Genomic DNA, 15,511 nt, shown 5'->3' on the forward strand with positions numbered 1-15,511 from the left:
ATTCAGACAACTGGTTACAGCCCAGATGCTGGCATGGTCAAGCATCTCTGGTCTCTGTTATGTAAAAATTATTTTTCCATAGTCTCTAATTGGGAATAAAGAGCTGATCAGCCAGTTAGCTGGGCAGAAGTGATAGGGTGAGCCTTCTGATCCCAGTCAGGGGGTCCCAAAGGAGCCTAGAGGTAGAGAAGAACACAGGAGAAGAAGGATGGAGAAACCACAGAGAGAGACCAGGAGTGTTAAGGCCTAGATGGAATGTTAAGGCCTAGGTAACTGTTACCTGGCTACTGTGCCATATTGCGCTGTTACTAATATTATAAGGATTCCCTCTCTCATATGTTGTATGTTGTTTCTGCTGTTACTAGGAGACTTTTTCATGCCAAATTGATTGCATATTCTGTTATGTTCTGTGCCCTTGGAAACCAATCACTACATAAGTCAGTTAGAAGTGCTTTGTTATAGTTAGTCACAATAAGCTTGGACCCAAACCCACCACCAGGAACACTTCCTGCACTTGTGTAGAAGCTTTTATGGTATTTGGTTTTATAAGCTGCTCCTGGAATGGATCACAACATAAGAGAGACACCTGCATCTATTTACAATAAAGACTTCCATTTTGAGTAGGGGTGGAGTAAAGTTTAAGTTCCCAAGACCTCCTTGGGAATTGACATCCCACTTGGCCAAAAGAGCCATGTACATGCATAACTGACATCTTGGTTGGCAAGTCAAGACATGAAAGTTAGACAAGTCCTCTGCCACAGTTGAATATCCCAACCAATGGGAGAAGGGTAAGTGTACAACAAAGACGTGTTCTTAAGGAAATCCCCATCCCTAAATCCTGATTGGTGGAATAACGTGGCACAGATGTTTGTAGATATTAGGCTTAAAAAGCCCTGTAGGATCTTAACTCAATGTCACAGTCAGCTCCCAAATCTGTCCTGTGGCCCTGATAGATCAGTCTTGGGGTGTGGCATTTAATAAACCATCCCTATTTGACTGAGATTGGTGTTTGAGTGGTTTGTGAGATGACTTCCAGATCCCAACAAGGAGGATTCACCATGAGAGGTCAATGAGAAAGCAGCCATGAAGATACGTGTGGACCAGAGAGAACCAGGGCAAGGCCAGAGGGCAAGTAACAGGCAATTTAACTGGGTAGTAGCAGCCTAGTCGAGTTAAAATAGATCAGAATCTGCCCAGCTATTAGTGTTTGCAGCTTGTTAAGAAAAATATGTCTATGTGCCTTTCTTTATCCAGGAGCTAAAATGGGATAGAGTGCACATAGAAACACTCTGCAGGTATTTGGGACCAAAAAGAATGTAGAAAATTGAATGGATGATTTTGTGGTTTTTTTTTCCTGTCTAAATAATAACTTTCTTATGAAATGTTTATTATTAAAATCTCTTGCTATCATTTTAACTTCACCATATCCTCCCTCCTTCCCTCCCTCCCTCCCTCCCTCCCTCCCTCCCTCCCTCCCTCCTCTCTCTCTCTCTCTCCCTCCCTCCCTCCCTTTCTTTCTTTTTTTGAGACATATTCTCACTGTAGTCCATGTAGTCCTTGAACTTTAGAGATTGTCCTATTTCAGCATCTAGAGTGCTTTCATTATAGGTGTGAACAGTGCCTCTGGCTCTTTTCTGCTCTCTTAATTCTAGCCCTAATGTGGAGGTGCTGTAATTTATTGTTTTACATTGTGGGTAACCCTGTCTCAAGAAATCATCTATCTCAAGATCTTGAAGTACAATATATATTTGTGTGTGTGTGCGCGCACACACACACACACATTGGTATTTTCAAGACAGGGTTTATCTGTGTAGCCTGGCTCTCCTAGAACTTATTCTGTAGATGAGACTGGCCTCAAACTCAAGAGATCTACCTCCTGCCTCTGCCTCCTGATATTAAAAGTGTGTGTCACCACCTGGCCATTCTCTCTAATTTTTATAGAAGATTTACTTTAAAAACATTTTATATGTAAGTCTATAAATCAATGGGAACTGAGGTTTTTACGTATAAGCTAGGAGTCAAGATTAATTTTCCTTATATATATATGTATCTCCAGAACATTTATTATTTATTAAAAAAAAAAAAAAACCCAAAAAACCTTCCATCCACTGCTTTTCTCTAAAACCAAATGTCTACATGCTAGGCTGCTTCAATATGCTTGTGCTATTCCAAGACTACCTTTATTTCTCTCTCTCTCTCTCTCTCTCTCTCTCTCTCTCTCTCTCTCTCTCTCTCTCTCTCTCTCATATAGGGACGGTACTTATTTTTTTCAAGTTTGTATTAATATTTTTATTTTTTGTTTATGTCTGAGTGCTATGCTGCATGCCAGAAGAGGGCATCAGATTTGTTTATAGATGGTCATGAACTACCATGTGGATGTTGGGAATTGAACTCAGGACCTCTTGAACCACAGATGTGCTCTTAACCATGGAGCCATCTCTCCAGCCTTGTATTATGTTTTAAATCATGTGTCTGTATATGTTTGTGTATGAGTGAAGGTGTCCATGGAAACTACAAGAGGTCATCGGACCCCTAGTGCTGGAGTTATAGAAGGCTGTGAATTCTTGCAACATGGGTTATGTGAACCAAACTTATGTCCTCTGCCAGGACAGTACATGCTTTTATCACTCTTATCCTTGAGTCTCTGTGATTACTTCAGTTACATAAAATCTTGATAGCTTGTTGTATTATTCTGTAAGCCTACCTGGACTACTCTTGGTCTTCTGCATTGCTATGTAAAGTCTTACAAGCACTTTCTCAGTCTTTATTGTTGGGGTTTACACTGAGATTTCAATGTATCTACAGGTCAACTCCTGGAGGAACTGCATGTATTAGAATATGGAGTATCTAAGAACTTGAAACGTCAATTTACTTGAACTTTTAATGACCTTAATAGTTTGAATGTTTCATAGTATAGTACTGAACATCTTCCATTAGATTTACTCTGAAGTAATAAACATTTCTTAGCGTTACTGTTTATAGAACTGGCAGTAGCTAAATATCATCATTTAAAAAATTTTCTTTGTAATAGTTTGGTTTTGATTGACATCTAACTAATTATTGCATCACCAACTTATACCACTTACAAAATTCACTTACACACTTTAAATTTTTACCTTTAGATTCCTTCAGGTTTCCTATTATTTTATCTAGTTTTTTTTGCACTACACTATACAGAAGTGATGATGGGAATGATGGTCTGATGTTGAAAGAGAAAAACTTTCAATATTTTAGCATTAAATGACTTCTCTTCTAAGAGTTGTAAGACCTGACCAGAGCTATAGAGAATACCTCCTATTTCCTATTTCTGAGAGAGTTTTTTAAATAAAAATCATAATGTATATTGATCTAAAATATTTTTCCATATATTACATACTTTTTATTTTACAGATTACATACTTTTCTTTTAAATTTATCAAGGTGGTGATTTTTTTCTGACTGAATATCAAGTATGAAGGCAGCTCTGCTTTCTGTAGTAACTCTACTTGGACTTCATTATCAGTGATGCTTTTTTATTTTTAGTATTTTTCTTTTTGTTTCATAGTAATTTTTACTGTAATGTCTACTTTGACATTTTTATGGTGACAACAGCTTTGTTTTCAGTTTCACATGATATATTTTATAACCTTTTAGGCTCTGATCTTTTGCATTTTTATATATTGTCTTTTTTGTTGTTGTTGTTGTTGTTTTTTGTTTTTTTCAAGACAGGGTTTCTCTGTATAGCCCTGGCTGTCCTGGAACTCACTCTGTAGACCAGGCTGGCCTCGAACTCAGAAATCCGCCTGCCTCTGCCTCCCAAGTGCTGGGATTAAAGGCGTGCGCCACCACCGCCCGGCTTAAGTCTTTTTTTATTAAATTATTTTATTTACTTACATTCCAAAAGTTGTCCCCCTTCCTGGTCCCTCCTCTCTGAGTTCTTCACACCCCCCCCCCCCCCACTCTGAGAGGGCGCTCTTCCATCCACCCTCACCATCATCCCTTTCCCTTGGGGCATCAAATTTCCATAGAATTAAGTGCATCCTCTCCCACTGAGGCCAGACAAGATAGTCCTCCAGCTACACATTTGCCTGGGGCCACAAACCAGCCCATGTATGCTCCTTGGTTTTTGGCTTAGTCTCTGGAAGCTCTGAGGGGTCTGGGTTAGTTGACACTGTTGTTCTTCCTATGGGGTTACAATCCCCTTCAACTCCTTCAGTCCTTCCTCTAACTCTTCCATATCAGTCCCCAACCTCAATCTAATGGTTGACTGTAAGTATCTGCATCTGTCTCAGTCAGTTGCTGGTAGAGCCTCTCAGAGGATAGCCATGCCAGGCTTCCTGTCTGCAAGTACAATGCTCTTAACCAAACTGAGACATCTCTCTGCCCCCTCCCCCCCCCCCCCCAATTAGGTCCTTTAATAACAAAACACTTTTTTAAAAAAACCTCCCTAATTTCTTTTTTTTAAATTGGAGATTCAGTCAATTTATAATTATTTATTGATTTGTGTGAATTTAAGTCTTCAATCTCATACCTGCATTCTCTATGTCTTTTCTTCCTTCTGGTGGGGTTGGACTGATGCTGTTATGCATACAAATGTTAAATTCTGTAACCCTAGTCACCTCAAGACAAGCAAATTCTCACATATACTGGCTTTTGTTGTGCAAATCTTGCCCCCAAAGTTAATTGGTCAATAAAAGGCTAAAGCCTGTGATTGGTCAGTAGAGAGAGACAGAAGATAAGAGGGGAGGCAGATATGACTATAGGCCTGGAAGGTATAGCTAACCATGTGGCTGGATGGGGCTAGGTGGTTGGTTAACTTATATGAGCTTTAGTTGAGAGTCTGCCCAGCTAAGGCCTAAGCTTTGAAATATTAAAAGGTCTCTGTGTGATTAGTTGGGGAATTTTAACTGGTCAAGGAATAATTGCCACCATACTAATTTCCAGCATTAATTAATATATACAGAACATTAACTTAAATCTTTACATTCTTCCTCCTCTTTTCTCCTTCTAGACTGTTATTGTATTTCCTCCTGATAGTCTGGTTGATATGTATTCTTTCCCTCCACCATAAATGCCTTCTAATAAAAAGTGTTCCACCAACAGTAGACAAGCTAAGTAAGGTGGGTGGGGAAAGACCACCAGGCCTCAATCCTACATAAAAAACTATAGGCAACTCAAGAACGTTGAGAACCGAGAAATAGTCTTACCTAGGGAAGGACCCCTACAATGGTTATCTAATACCAAATGGTTAGCCCTGAAATCATACACAAAAACATACAGACATATATATTGTGTACACATATATACACAGAGGCTAGTTTTATGTCAACTTGACACAAGCTAGAGTCATCAGAGGAGAAAACCTCAACTGAGAAAATGTCTTCTTAAGGTCAAGCTGTAGGCAAGCCTGTAGGGCATTTTCTGAATTGTGATTGTTGTAAGAGAGCCTAGATTGGGAGTAGTGCCATCCATGGGCTGGTGGTCCTGGGTTTGTAAGAAAGCAGTTTAAGCAAGCCCTGGAAAGCAAGCCAGTAAGTAGCACCTCTCCATAGCTTCTGCATCAGCTCTTGCGACCTTGTTTCTGCCCTGTGTGAGCTCCTATACTCATTGCTTCTGATGAGCTGTGACAGGGAAGTATGTATGAAATAAACCTTTTCCTCTCAAACTTGGTTTTGGTCATGGTGATTCATCCCAGCAATAGAAACCCAATCTAAGACAAGTAACATGTATATGGACTGAGAAGGCTGTATTTATACATTTAGAAATATATACATATATATGCTATCGATTTAAAAGAGAGAAAAGGGGGTGGTAATGCATGGGAAGGGTTGGAAGGGGAAAATTATGCAATTATATTTTAATTACCAAAAAAGTAACCAGGACAATAGTTTTAAGCTTGTAACAAAAAGAGTTACTGTTTCAGAAAGACTGGAATGATAAATGATGACATCTGTTCTCTCACTAGCAGACATAATTCTGAGAGAAAGCTTTCCCTAGCACGACATTACACTTACAACTCCACTTATACTTATTTACAATAGGAGTTAGTATGAGGAACAGAAAAGTCCAGAAAAATGACAGTATATCCTGAATAGAATCCCAAATTTTTAGTTTTCATGCAAGTATTTTCCTTGACCACAGTTTCAAAATATATTCCCAACTTGTTTCTCAAGTTTATAAAATCATGTAATCATTTTATAAATTCATGTAAACTGAATTTCCATTTAAAACAATGTACCTATAGTTCTTCAATGAGTAGAGTTGAGACTAATAGCATTAAGGCAACTTTCTAAAATATAGACAAGGTTTGCCATTTACAGATTACTTTTAGTACTACTTAATGAAATTAGTAAATTAATAAATACAAATAAAATCACCTACCTTGTAATCAAAGTATTAAACTTCTGGATGGTGAAATGTAGTTTTAGAGACAATGTATTTTTATATATAGTAAAGCAAAAAAGAGAGCTTACCATTTTGGAAAACAGCAATAAGTGGCAAGAACACAGAAAAGATGTGTTCATTTTCATTCTTTAAGTTGTTTCTTTGAAAAATACTCTAAGTAGACAATATATAAGAGCCTCATCTATGTCTGAGTCACAAACTATGTCCTAAGGCCAAAACCTGCCAAACCTATTCACTCCAGTCTATGCACTATTCACTAAGCAGTCTATGGCTGCTTTGGTGGCAGAGCTAAGCACGTGTAAATGTAAATGATTTACAGAGTGGCAATCTTTACTCTTTGGCCCTGGGAACTGCTTGTGACACTCAGGCCTATAGCAGACACTCTTCTCTTCCATCTGTCTGGGCAAATGCTACTCTTACTCTAGGTCATCTTCACACATGCCAGGAAACAGACAAACTACACAACGAAAAGTAAATAAGGAAAATGTATAGAGAGGACAGGCAGTGTCACATGCTATAGCAGAGGTACTTTCAGTGATCTACTGGTTCTGAGAATGCCAAAGGGATGTCATCTGCTATTGCACAAAACATTATCTCTTAAGTTTACGTATCTTCAGAACCATGTTTCTGAAATACTTTAAAGGTTCAAATGGGAAATAATGGTCTCTTTCTGAAGCCCATTGACACTTACCTCCGGCACAGTGAATACAGCCTGTTGGAGGCAGTGACTCGGAAATACTCTGGTTTTGAACGAGAGGAGTTGCCACTTATGGTTCCCAAACCTAACCGCTGATAGTCTCTGAAACATGCTTTTTCCACCAACTGTTCCATTGTAGACTTCTCTGAGGCCTTCAGGGTTGCACTTGTGGGAAGTTCACTATCATCTGAAACTGACAAACAGGTTTTGTCAAAATGATCAGCTCAAAGTAAAAACCTCAGAACAACAACAATGATAATGACAACTACTACTACTACTTCTTTTTGGAGACAGGGTCTTACTATACAGGTTGGGTTGACCTGGAACTTGATATGTAGACAAGGCTGGTCTGGAATTCAGAGATCTGCCTGCCTCTACCTCCCCAACGCTGATATTCAAGGCATACAATGCCACGCCTGGCTCAAAACTTCCTTTTGAAGGTCTTTATGTTAGGGTTACCAAGACTCAACTAAAAACAAAACAAAACAAAACAAAACAAAACATGGAAGTAATATCATTTAAATAATGTCTAAAAACAAAGTTAGGCATTGTAGGTGCATTCCTAAAAGCCCAGTATTTGGGAGGTAAAGACAGAATTACTAGAATTTCAAGGACAGCCTGATCTACAGAGTGAGTTCCAGGACAGCCTGGAATGCATCCCATGACCCCAGTTCTAAAAGAAACAGAATAACAACAAAACAACTAAGAATAATGTCATTTTAAATTCATTGGCTACATTTTTCTGTTTCAGTCAGGCCTGTGACTGATCCTAAAGTATAGTAATTTGTATATTACACAGAAGATAATCTGTTAGTAAAATTTATCTTTAAATCTGTTATCTAAAATTTATCACTATACAAACTCATCATCCAAGATTTGAATTACTCTCAAAAGAATACATTCATATTGAAACTTCTCAGTTAACTAGAAGCACAGTAGTAGGAAAGCTATGAAAAGTTAAACATGGTTCCTGAAAATCCTTTCAGCAAGAGGATATAATGTCTATGGAAAACTCTGTCACCACTTTGTAATCACAGGTTCAGAGTCCTCTATGTGAAAACCAAGGTCTTTAGAGAGGATTTAAAAAAAAAAAAAAAGGATATTCCTAATGGATACTGCATATAACCACAATAAAAAATATATATTAAAAAATGTCCTAATTTTCTATTTATTTTTAATGTGAGAAAGGTTAAATCAAACTTTCAAAGGCCTTAGAAATGTACTCAAGCTGGGCAGTGGTGGCGCTTGGGAGGCAGAGGCAGGCAGATTTCTGAGTTCGAGGCCAGCCTGGTCTACAGAGTTCCAGGACAGCCAGGGCTACACAGAGAAACCCTGTCTTGAAAAACCAACCAACCAACCAACCAAACAAAAAGAAATGTACTCAAGATTACTAACAGGCAAGGAAAATATATGGTTTTCTTGGACTAAGTATGGTGTCACATGGTTTTAATGCACTTGAGGCAAACAGATCTCTGTGAGCTTGAGGCTAGCCTGGTCTAAACAGTGAGTTCCAGGACAGCCAGGGCTACATAGAAAGAAATTGTCTCAAAACCAAAAAATATAATGTCTCTCAATATCTGATCATGTCTCTTTTTTCCCCTGCCTGTCCTCTTTCCCACCCAGGTCCCTCTGACCCCCATTATTGCTTTTTGCAGGGGTATGGCGAAACAGGACTGAAGCCCTGAGGGCCAACAGAAAGAATGGAAACAGTCAACCTAGGGAGGCAGGAGGTTAGGGGCACCCTCCAGAATGCACCAGAGACCTGGGAGCTGAGAGTCACTCAGGACTCAGAGGGAGAGACCTTAGATGAAATGCCCAAAAGTGAGGAGAGGGAACTGGCAGAGTCCACCTCCAGCAGAAAGACAGGGCATCAAGTGGAGGGATGGGGTTGCCATCCCACAGTCAAAAACTCTGACCCAGAATTGTTCCTGTCTGAAAGAACTGCAGGGACAAAAATGGAGAAGAGACTGAGGGAAAGGAGGTCCAGTGACAGGGCCAAATTGGGATCTAGCTCAAAGGGAGGACACTATTACTGAGGCTATGATGTGCTTACAGACAGGAGTCTAGAGCATGGCCATCCTCTGAGAGGCCCAACAAGCAGCTGAAAGAGTCAGATGCAGATACTTACACCCAACCAATGGACAGAAGCCAGGGACCCCTGTGGTTGAATTAGGGAAAAACTGGAAGAAGCTGAGGAGGAGGGCAACCTCATAGGAAGACCAGCAGTCTCAGCTAACCTGGACCCCTGAGATCTCTCTGATACTGAGCCACCAACCAGGCAGCATACACCAATTGATATAAGCCCCCTGACACATATACAACAGAGGACTTCCAGGTCTGGGTTCAGTCAGAGAAGTTACCCTCAAGAGACTGGAGGCCCCAGGGAGTGGGGAGATCTGGTGGGGTGGGGGGTGGGGACATCCTCTTAGAGACAGGGGAGGAGGTATGGGATAAGCCACAGTCAGAGGGTAGACCAGGAAGGATTGTAAAAAAAAAAAAAAAAGATTAAAGAATAATAATATAAAAAAAGAAAAAGATATGGCTCTCTCCAAAACCAAACCAAACCAAACCAAACTAAATAAAAAAAAAACAAAAAAACAAAAAAACAAAAAACAAAACAAACCCAAAACCTCAAACAAAGCAAAAGAGCTAGTTATGATAGCACATGCCTGTAATCCTACTACTCTGGAAATGGAGGCAGGAAGGTCTTGTGTGAAGCTAGCCCGGGCATAAAGGACCTATGTCTCAAAAATAAGACAAAATAAATCAAAATGATAAAAACCAATAACAATTATCTCTTAAAAAATGAGACTTGGTGTTCCAGCTTGAGAATTTCACAATGCAGTACACTCAGGTGTCAGTTTTATGTTGTCCTTTTTGTTCTAGAGGAGCAAAGAACATTATGTAACTTGGTCTTTTGGTGGAGTAATTACTATGGTTTGATTTTAGAGAAAGGGTCTTCCTATGGTTCCAAAGCTGGCCCTGAATTTATGAGCTGACGTGATCCTACTGCTTTGTCTCTTCAGCAGTTGAGATTATAACCATATACTATCATGCAGTTATGGACTGATTTTGTTTGCTTGTTTGTTCCATGAAATAAATTGAATTAGAACAGTCAATAGTGATTAGTAGCAATGTTTTGTATATGATTTTGAGTAGGCCAGAGTTCTAATAAGTATTCGTGTCATCAATGGAATAACAAGTGTTCTTATTACCCACAGGGGTAAGCCTGTATGTATTCCTTCTTATACTTATGCATATGCACATACACATACACATAAAATCTTACAGGTTTTTTTATCTTAGCAAACTGGATGAATACCTTTTTCTCAATACTCTCACTAAAAATGAGTTTCTTTTAAAACATTCTTACAGGTACTAATTGTGTAATTACTAGTGAGGAAATTTAAGATCTTGAGATGCAAAAAAAGTATATCATTTCCCTTTCCATTAGATTATTTTTTATGTACTATTATATCCACAGCATATTCAATACTTAGTTAAAAGTTGGAAAGAAAAAAAAAAAAACCATTCAACATGACATCTTGTTTTCTTCTATTTTTCCAGCTAAGAAATCTCTTGGCTAAATGTATTTTTTAAAATTATTTTTCAGTTTTTCTTCATCCTATGTTTTCCTAATCTTCAGTGTGGAACATTCAATATCCTATTCATTCATTCTCTCTCTCTCTCTCTCTCTCTCTCTCTCTCTCTCTCTCTCTCTCTCTCTCTCTCTCTCTCTCTCTTGTCTGTCTGTGTTTGAGACAAGGTTTCTCTGTATAGCCCTGGCTGTTCTGTTCTGGAACTAGCTCTGTAGAGCAGGCTGTCCTTAAAGTCACAGAGATCTGCCTTATACCCGCATTCTTATTATACACATAGGATTTCCTTCTTTCTCCATTTAATAAGACTCAGACAAAGGTGGACTTAAAGGAGCAGTATAAGGCAACACAATCAGGCTGAGGATGTAACTCAGTTGCTATAGTGGTTGTTGCATGCAGTTCTATAAAAACAGGTGTGGTGGCACACACACCTGTGATCTAAGCACCTAGGAGATAAAGACAAGAGGATGAGAGACTCATCCTTGGATACATGGTGAGTTTAAGGCCAGTCTGCAATACTTGAGACCCTGCCTTTTAAAAAAAGTCAACCAAAATCCTATCTAAACAAGAGAATATTAGTAAAAATTTATCTTACCAGTTCCGAGAAACTGTTGAGTTTACATACAAGTACAACTTAGTCTCTTGTTATTCATGTAAGAATAACTAGGCATGGTCGCACACACTTTTAATCTCAGCACTTGGGAGGTGGAGGAAAGTGAATTTCTATGAGTTTAAGGCCAGTTAGGTCTACACAGTAAGACCCTGTCTCAAGAAAGAAAGAAAAAAAAAAAAAAGAAAGAAAGAAAGAAAGAAAGAAAGAAAGAAAAAAATTGAATTATGAAAAATAATTCTCACATACCAGAAATATCATCTTCTTCATTACACCCAGGACGATTTACTCTCTCTTCTATAATTGTTCCTGTTCTCTTCTTTAATAAATACTGCCTCCCAATTGTCATTTTTCCTGCCTTCTTGGCACCTTTCACAATTGTTTTTGAGAAAGTTCTAGAAGTCACAGAACCAAAGATAAAATTGATTTACTATAAGGGCAGCACTAATATTTTTGACATTTGTATTACTCGCACCCGCATCCTTATGTACAATACAACTGCAGTGCGTATTTTTCTTAAGCTGATTCTTCATAGCACTTTTCATACTGTGGAGAATGGCTTTCCCATAAATGTCACTGCCATCAGGATACTATTTCAGGCAAAAAGTGCAAAAACAAAGTCTGACATAAACTATTGATAACTCAAATATCCCTCCCACCTCCACCTCAGACAAAGTCTCCAATGTAGCCCAGCTGTCCTGGAATTTGCTATGTGAACCAGTCTTGTCTTGAACTCACAGAAATCCACCTGCATCTGCCTCCCGAGTGCTGGGATTAAAGAGTGCACCACTACGCCCAGCTGCTCACTCAGATCTTAAATTCCTGGGTTTATTTTTTGGCATTCCCAAGCCTATTCCGCTGTCCATGCTGCTGCCTCCACCATGGTCCCATAAATTACATTAGCAAGTCTTCAGCCTAGCACAAAAAGATCCCATCTTCCTTCAACTCAATCTTTCTCTGAGGTCATTTGACAATAATGGTTAGCAACACTTATTTTTCAAAAGTTTTAGGTATGTATGTGTGCATACTGTCTCTAATTAGCTATAAACCTGTTCAAGTATAGAAAAAGAGTAATTATTTTTAAGAGGAGAAAATAACTCAAGATATCTGAAAATCCTTTTGAGACTGAGCTTTAATTGATGAGACAATAAGATATATATCAGGAGTTCAAAGGGCCAGCAAAATGGCTCAGGGCAGAAAAAGATGCTTGATACTGATGACCTGAGTTTAATCCCTGGGACCAACAAGGTGAAAGGAGAGAACTGAGTCCCACAAGGTATCCTTTGGCCTCCATACATGAGTACACATACACGCACACACACACACACACACAGTATGAAAAGCCATCATTAATAAAAGGTTACTTCCTTTCAGTTGGCTATGGAAGGGGGATGAAGATGAGAGACCCATCGCTCCTCTTACCGGAAAGAGGTGTTCTTTTCTTTCTGCTTGGGTAAAATGATTTGTGGGGTCGTTTGTCCAGCAGCAAAAGCAAAGGTGCTGAAAATGGACTGAGGGTAACGGAACTTCATTAGCTGTTTCTTAAAGATGTCCACCACTTCTGGACTGACTTCTTCATCAAATGCTACTTTAATCAACTAGAAATAAAAGAGATTGACCTATCAGAAGCATTAAGGATTTCTTAACAACTTTTATTCACATCACTGAAAACAGCAAAAACAAATAAACAAATGAAAGTGAATAGAAAAAGAGCAATATTAAATAAAAATATTGTAATAATACTGTAACTTTTTGGAAATTATAGAGGCTTTGAGTAATATGAAATACAATTTAAAAAATTTAAAAGACAAGTGTGACTGGTTGGATGGCTCAGCAGGTAAAGGTGTTTGCAACCTGAGTTTGATTCCTAGAACCCACATAAAGGTGGGCAGAAAGAACTGACTCCATAAAGTCATAATAAAATTTACAATTAAAAAAATGAGGCTTAGAAAAATTTATCTGCAGTATAGACTGTCAATTAGGAAGAAAAATCATTTTTTTAAGTTGGTTTTGGTAAAACTGTCCTTTATAATGAGATGGGGAATTAATTAATCGAGAGTGGGTGACACAGGAATGTGTCCTTCCTAGTTCCCAACTGTGAGGCCTAGAGAAGGAATGTAGCCTAAGAGTTTTCCTTCTGATCCAGAGATACAAACAAATTTAGGAATAGAAAAGTCACTTCACACATGTAGACAAGCACTAGTTAAGTGTAGAATCCTTCAGCTGATGGAACACGAAGAAAATCCCTGGTAGTTATGGTGTGAAGTGCTGTGAGAAGACTCCAGTTCTAAGGCAGCAGCTGCTGTGTGAGAGAGCACAGGAAACACAGCTTCTGAGGCCTGTCTGGTCTACACAAGGAGAGGAGGCCACTCCACAAGGGAGAGGCAAGCCTTGAGCTTCGTGGGAGTCTGAGAAGTCAGCAACAAGGAGCAAAGGATAGGAAAACCAAATTACTATGGACATGAACTTTGAAAAAGGGACAATGGAGGGAGGTTACTCCTCCCACGCAGACTTCTCCCCTGCATCACTGTTTCCACAGGTTTGGTAACTCAGAGGCTTCGGGAAGTCACTGTTCAATCAGGGGTCACTGAGTCATCCCTGACAACAGGGTCTTAGCTCTAGCTAAACTTCTTAGAGTTTCACTTTCCCACAAAAAAAGCTATAGAGAATTTCTTTTTGAAACAGTTATTTTTACCATAAGTTTTATCCAGAAGGGGTTAAGAAATAAGTTGTCAGAGAACAAGAGCCGCTGTGTTTCTGACTGACAATGTGTTGGCTAAGGGAACCCTGAAATAAGAGTTCAAAGCCAAAGACACTCCAAGACACTCACCTGCTTATGCTCAGCCTCCCACTTCTGATCTCACAAATTAATTCATAGAAAATAGCTACATTACTAGATTTGTACAAGAATTGTTTTATTAGAAGGGCCTTCAGTCCTTCCTTCCTTGATACATTTTGAGTACTGTGTATGTGGAAATATGAAGTTGAAAATACTCAGAAAACATGAGGTTTTGAATTAGGAACATCAAGTGGAAAAAGCCTATGTAAGTATTGTAAAATCTGAAACACATTATGGTGTACCTGGAAAGATGCTGATGTAATCTGCAACCCTTCCTGCATGTTCTGCTGGAGCTGGTTCTGCATGGTTATCTTCTTCTCTTTGGTGATCGAAGCAATGGGGAAGCTCCGCACAACTGTTTGTTCACCAACTGTAGGAGGACAGGACACAGACTCAGCAACACCACTTTACAGCTAGGGTCAAGTGTCTCTTCTGCAGAGATTCATCAGCAGGACAGTGCCAGGAGTGTAGTGAGAAAAAATGCCAAGATTCTAGAATCTCACAGTGTATGTGTGTACATGTGTGTGTGTGCGTGCGTGTGTGCGTGTGTGTGTGTCTGTGTGTGTATAATTTTAAGACAAGGTCTCTCATGCTGAGCATGGTGGCACAGGTCTTTCATCCCAGCACTCAGGAGGCAGAGGCAGAGGTGCAGAGGCGCAGAGGGGCAGAGAGGGGCAGAGAGGGGCAGAGAGGGGCAGAGAGGGGCAGAGAGAGAGAGAGAGAGGGGCAGATAGAGAGAGAGAGGGACAGAGAGAGGGGCAGAGAGAGAGAGAGAGAGGGGCAGAGAGAGAGAGGGGCAGAGAGACAGGCAGAGAGAAGCAGAGAGAGGCAGAGAGAGGCAGAGGCAGGCAAATCTCTGAATTTGAGGCCAGCCTGATCTACAGAATGAATTCCAGGAAAGCCAGGGCTACACAGAGAAATTCTATTTCAAAACCACAAAATGAAAAAAACCAAAACCAAAAAGACAAGGTCTCTCTATGTAGTCCTGGCTGTCCTTCAACTATGTAATAGACCAGGATGGCATTGAACTCACAGAAATCCTATCTCTGCATCTAAATGCAGGGATTAAATGTGTATACCACCATACCCAAGTCATTAATTAGTTGTGTGGTAGTTTGAATAGGTTTGGCCTCTAGAGACTTAAGTGTTTGAATGTTTAGCCCATAGGGAGTGACACTATTAGGAGGTATGACTTTGTTGGGAGTAGGTGTGGTCTTGTTGAAGGAAATGTGTCACTGTGGGGGACAGGCTTTGAGGTCTCCTATGCTCAAGTAGGCCTAATGTGGCATTTTCTTCTCCTGACTGAGGATCAAGATTTAGAACTCTCAGCTCCTTCTTCAGTACCACGTCTGCCTGCATGCTGCCATGTTTCCCACCATGATGAC

General features: G+C 39.6%; 1 protein-coding gene across 11 annotated transcripts in view; it reads right to left on the reverse strand.

The window, feature by feature from the left end:
- The window catches only part of Sbf2 (SET binding factor 2), a 293,801-nt gene that overhangs the window by 45,513 nt on the left and 232,777 nt on the right, over positions 1–15,511 (reverse strand). For 9 of the 11 annotated variants that reach the window (XM_076940847.1, XM_076940858.1, XM_076940824.1 and 6 more), the window contains exons 23-26: positions 14,369–14,496; positions 12,710–12,885; positions 11,537–11,682; positions 7,076–7,274 (exon numbers count right to left, since the gene is read on the reverse strand). In XM_076940847.1, the coding sequence (XP_076796962.1) occupies positions 7,076–7,274; positions 11,537–11,682; positions 12,710–12,885; positions 14,369–14,496 (649 nt within the window). Of the gene's footprint in view, positions 1–7,075; positions 7,275–11,301; positions 11,440–11,536; positions 11,683–12,709; positions 12,886–14,368; positions 14,497–15,511 lie in introns of those variants that run through there. The other 2 variants (XM_076940826.1, XM_076940878.1) reach the window with 2 other exon arrangements.

The sequence above is a fragment of the Arvicanthis niloticus genome, chromosome 1 (assembly GCF_011762505.2).
Source record: "Arvicanthis niloticus isolate mArvNil1 chromosome 1, mArvNil1.pat.X, whole genome shotgun sequence".
NCBI lineage: Eukaryota > Metazoa > Chordata > Mammalia > Rodentia > Muridae > Arvicanthis > Arvicanthis niloticus.